General features: G+C 46.6%; 1 protein-coding gene across 8 annotated transcripts in view; it reads right to left on the reverse strand.

The window, feature by feature from the left end:
- Positions 1-390: 390 nt before the first annotated feature.
- Positions 391-4,873, reverse strand: part of PIGW (phosphatidylinositol glycan anchor biosynthesis class W) — a 37,291-nt gene continuing 32,808 nt past the window's right edge. Inside the window, exons 1-2 of one of the 8 annotated variants that reach the window (XM_014590129.2) lie at positions 4,561-4,864; positions 391-2,045 (exon numbers count right to left, since the gene is read on the reverse strand). In XM_014590129.2, the coding sequence (XP_014445615.1) occupies positions 532-2,034 (1,503 nt within the window). In that variant the 5' untranslated portion in view covers positions 2,035-2,045; positions 4,561-4,864 and the 3' untranslated portion in view covers positions 391-531. Of the gene's footprint in view, positions 2,046-2,667; positions 2,709-3,411; positions 3,627-3,715; positions 3,809-4,511; positions 4,866-4,873 lie in introns of those variants that run through there. The other 7 variants (XM_027774174.1, XM_014590127.2, XM_006154455.3 and 4 more) reach the window with 7 other exon arrangements.

Raw genomic sequence — 4,873 nt, forward strand, 5'->3', positions numbered from 1 at the left:
CACAATCCCTTCTCTTTCACTCTCCTCTCGGGATCTTGGGCATGCACGCACAGGTGCCCGACATGAGTTTAAGCCACCAGGTCTAGGACTCAAACCGTGGACAACTACATGGGAGTCCAGCGACATAGCCATTACGCCAACTGCTGGTCCCATTGGTTTGTTTTATAGTGCTGGGATACATTTAAAAATTAAGCATCAATGGGGGCTGGCAAGTGGCATGGTGGTTAAAGGCACTGGACTCCCACATGGCCAACCACAGTTCAAGTCTCGGACCTGGTGGCTTCCCTTTTCACTTCCTCTCTCTCTCTCTCTCTCTCTCTGATCAAACTGGAAAATAATAATGATAATAATAAATAAAAGTTAAATAAAATACTTCTTTGATTAAAAAAAATTAAGTATCAGTACTGTTTTAGAAGGATTGACACTGATTTTATATTAAATATGGTTTACATTGGGTTGCCAAATGCACATTTTGTAAATTCTCCATTAAAATATTTCCAAAATACAGATACATCCTACTGCTATTGATCATCAGAATTTTATAGTCTTATCTTGCAAATATAGTACATATGTAATTAAGCAGTTAGTAAACATATAGAGATGAAGCACAAATAAGGCCCACAAAGTACTGCTGTGTAATGTATCTACCATCAGATTGATCAGGCCAGTTGTGACATTTGACAGCAAGAAAAAAAATAACTGGCTTTCATTCATAGCTGTGATTAAACAAAGACTGCGTTCCTTTCTTTCAGCTCCTAGAGATTCTGAATACTTTTTATTTGTAGCTAGTGACTGGGTAAGTTTCCAAGAACATGGCACCAGAGCCCCTTTAATTAGAAATTTGGCAAAACTCAAAATTATATCACCCAGTAATAAACTACTAAGAAGAATTAGACTAGAAGCAACTATCCAAATACAAAAGGCCAAGTTAGCCATTCTTCGAGATACTGCTTCTACATTTATTTGAACTACGTAAAGAGATGTGAAGAGGCTGGCGGCTGCCAACAGAAGACAACATGCTACTTTCATCCAGTCTTTGACAGGTGATTTGCGTTTAAGCACACAAGACCCTGTCTGTACACCAGCCATGTATATTGCCACATACCCGAATACAGAGATTATTCCTTCTCGGTTAGCATTTAGTAAGCCAACCCTTGTGCCACTGCCATCGGTGCCATACAAAATTAACCTCTTCAGTGGGGTAAAGTCAAGGGCTAGCTGGTATAATACAATAATGCTGATGGCCACAATCCAGGATTTATTTACGGGAAAAATAACCAAGAGCAGTGATGTTATCAATTTCACAACTATTAGGGTGAAAAAAAAGTTCCAATGAACTCCATACTCAGTTAAATGTTCCTGATAGCCTATTGATTTTATAATGATTAATCGGCCTACTCCTAGGAAGACTAATGGCCAAACAGAATACAGTGATTTTGCAAAATAATTAAATCTGGATCCTTCCATGTATTTTCTCCTCCTGATCTCTGGACAAACCATTGCAGTCCCAAAAACAAAGCCACCTACTCCAAAATCCATTGCTCCTGTTCCATAGAGCTCAGCTTTGGCAAATCTTCTGGGAAACAGTGGGAAGTCCACGGCCAAAATGGCAATAGCAGTAAATATACTGTTACTTACACGGAAGCAGGAGATGGCAGGAACATGTTCTGACTCCAGATTGACTTTTAAGAATTTTTCAAAGATTTTCTGGACAGGCACTTTGACATGACAAGTCCTCCTTTGGTATATTTGATACAACAGCCCTGCCCCAAAGATAGTTACAATGAGATACTCGAGGAGGACAAATGTAGACCAAATGGTCAAAGTGACCACCAGGGGAACTACCAGAATAACAAAGTCAATGAAAAACCGAGTTCTCCAGGTATGTGAAGAACATAAGCACTCTGAGAAGATAATAAGGAGGCCTCTGCACAAGACACAGAACGCAGGAAAGCACAAGCCCTCGGTGACTTCCAGCACGCTGGTTCCATTGAGGTTACTGACAAAAGCCTCCTTCATCTGTTTTTGAGACATTTTCTTTCTTCCTATGGAAACAAGAGCAGAAGAAAAGATTTGTGGAAAGCAATATTCTTGTGGAATTGGCCTATATGCTATCTGACTTTTATTCCTAGGTTTCAGAGCAGAACTCTGGACTTTAATGATTTCCAATCAGGAACAGAACCTAGGACTTCTGATCCCCCTTTCAAGGACTGGGAAGAAACCTGAAGCATTAGGGTAGCAATGTCACAGTAATAGTATGAAATTATTGGTTAGAAGGCTTTAGCTAGCCTCAGTAGAAGGCAGACTCAAATGAGTCTTAACCCCCATGCTACCTGCTGCCCCCCAGACAGCCACATTTCCAGTTTAGTGTGTACCTAGATAGAACAGAAGCATTAAGAATAGATGTAGATTGGACCAGCGGGTGGCATGGTGGTTAAGGCGCTGGATGCTCCCACATGGCTGACCACGGTTCAAATCCTGGACCTGGTGGCTTGTTTTCTCATCTTCTCTCTCTCTCTCTGTCTCTCTGGTCAAATTAAAAATGAATAAATAAAATTAAATAAATAATTTTTAAAAATAGATGTAGAGAGGCCAGCAGATGGCATAGCGGTTACCTTGGTGGACTCCTACATGGCTGACCGTGGTTGGAGCCTGGACCTGGTGGCTTGAATCTCACACTACGCGCGTGTGTGTGCATACCCTGGATCCTGGGAGAACGGAGAAGGAATTGTGGTGTGACCATCCTTCCTGGGGGGATGATTTCTCACTTTCCACCTCTCTCTGGTGAGTGTATGTGCCCTATAGCAAAAATCTTAAGAAAAAAAAGGGGGGGATATAAAACATATATAGCACACACTAGTGTTATCTGCCTTTATTGACTGATCGATTGATTTTTGCTATAAGGCATCTGCGATTGCAGGGTAGCAGGGAGAGGCTACACTACAATCCCTTCTACTCCATTCTCCTCGGAAATTTGGGCACACAGGCACCTGTGCCAGAGTGACTTTGAAACCACAGTTGGAGTGGTGTGGGACTCCAACCATGCCAACCCTTCAGTGGGCCAGCACCTTAACCTCCACACCACCTGCTGGCCCAGGCTGCTATCTTTAAGGGGATGAAAAACATCTCCCAGGTGGCGTGTTGATTAAGGTGCTGGACTCCCATGTGAGTGACCACGGTTGGAGTCCCGGACTTGGCAGGTTACTTTCTCACTTTCTCTCTCTCTTTCTCTGGTCAAATTAAATAATAGCAAATGGAATTAAATAAATAGTTATTAATTAAAAATCTCTCTGCCGCATATCCGTGTCTGAGAGGTGGCCCGCTGTAAGAGCGCATCTGTTGGTCAACCACGAACCACACAATGAATGCATGCACGCATCACGGCCTGTCGGAACCTGCAACAATCCTCACCGTAAGGGCCCGAAGAGGTTGGCTCTTTTAAGTCCTTCTGAACACCCACCTCTGCGCGCCCTGCCCTTTAAGCTCACGTGCCCCAGGCGGTGTGGCGCCCCGGGCAGAGGATCACGGGTGGAGAGGGCCAAGCCAGAGCCCCTGCAGAGGGCAGCGGCGAGGTGGGCCAAACCGCGGACCTCCCACCGCACCGCGGGACCCTGCGGGAACCAGCCGCTTCCGCCTCCCAGCAGCAATAAATAAAATTAAATAAATAATTTTTAAAAATAGATGTAGAGAGGCCAGCAGATGGCATAGCGGTTACCTTGGTGGACTCCTACATGGCTGACCGTGGTTGGAGCCTGGACCTGGTGGCTTGAATCTCACACTACGCGCGTGTGTGTGCATACCCTGGATCCTGGGAGAACGGAGAAGGAATTGTGGTGTGACCATCCTTCCTGGGGGGATGATTTCTCACTTTCCACCTCTCTCTGGTGAGTGTACGTGCCCTATAGCAAAAATCTTAAGAAAAAAAAGGGGGGGATATAAAACATATATAGCACACACTAGTGTTATCTGCCTTTATTGACTGATCGATTGATTTTTGCTATAAGGCATCTGCGATTGCAGGGTAGCAGGGAGAGGCTACACTACAATCCCTTCTACTCCATTCTCCTCGGAAATTTGGGCACACAGGCACCTGTGCCAGAGTGACTTTGAAACCACAGTTGGAGTGGTGTGGGACTCCAACCATGCCAACCCTTCAGTGGGCCAGCACCTTAACCTCCACACCACCTGCTGGCCCAGGCTGCTATCTTTAAGGGGATGAAAAACATCTCCCAGGTGGCGTGTTGATTAAGGTGCTGGACTCCCATGTGAGTGACCACGGTTGGAGTCCCGGACTTGGCAGGTTACTTTCTCACTTTCTCTCTCTCTTTCTCTGGTCAAATTAAATAATAGCAAATGGAATTAAATAAATAGTTATTAATTAAAAATCTCTCTGCCGCATATCCGTGTCTGAGAGGTGGCCCGCTGTAAGAGCGCATCTGTTGGTCAACCACGAACCACACAATGAATGCATGCACGCATCACCGCCTGTCGGAACCTGCAACAATCCTCACCGTAAGGGCCCGAAGAGGTTGGCTCTTTTAAGTCCTTCTGAACACCCACCTCTGCGCGCCCTGCCCTTTAAGCTCACGTGCCCCAGGCGGTGTGGCGCCCCGGGCAGAGGATCACGGGTGGAGAGGGCCAAGCCAGAGCCCCTGCAGAGGGCAGCGGCGAGGTGGGCCAAACCGCGGACCTCCCACCGCACCGCGGGACCCTGCGGGAACCAGCCGCTTCCGCCTCCGAGCAGCGCTTCCGGGCGCCGCCGGGCAGCCTGCGCTTCCGGGCCGGCAGATTCCGCGCGCCCGGGCGCGGAGCGGCACCAGGTCCCTGCGCTCCGCGGTCTCCCCACGCCTGCCCCACTGTCTTGTGCATGTTC

Source organism: Tupaia chinensis, unplaced genomic scaffold (assembly GCF_000334495.1).
Source record: "Tupaia chinensis unplaced genomic scaffold, TupChi_1.0 Scaffold000407_4, whole genome shotgun sequence".
NCBI classification, from domain to species: Eukaryota; Metazoa; Chordata; class Mammalia; order Scandentia; family Tupaiidae; genus Tupaia; species Tupaia belangeri.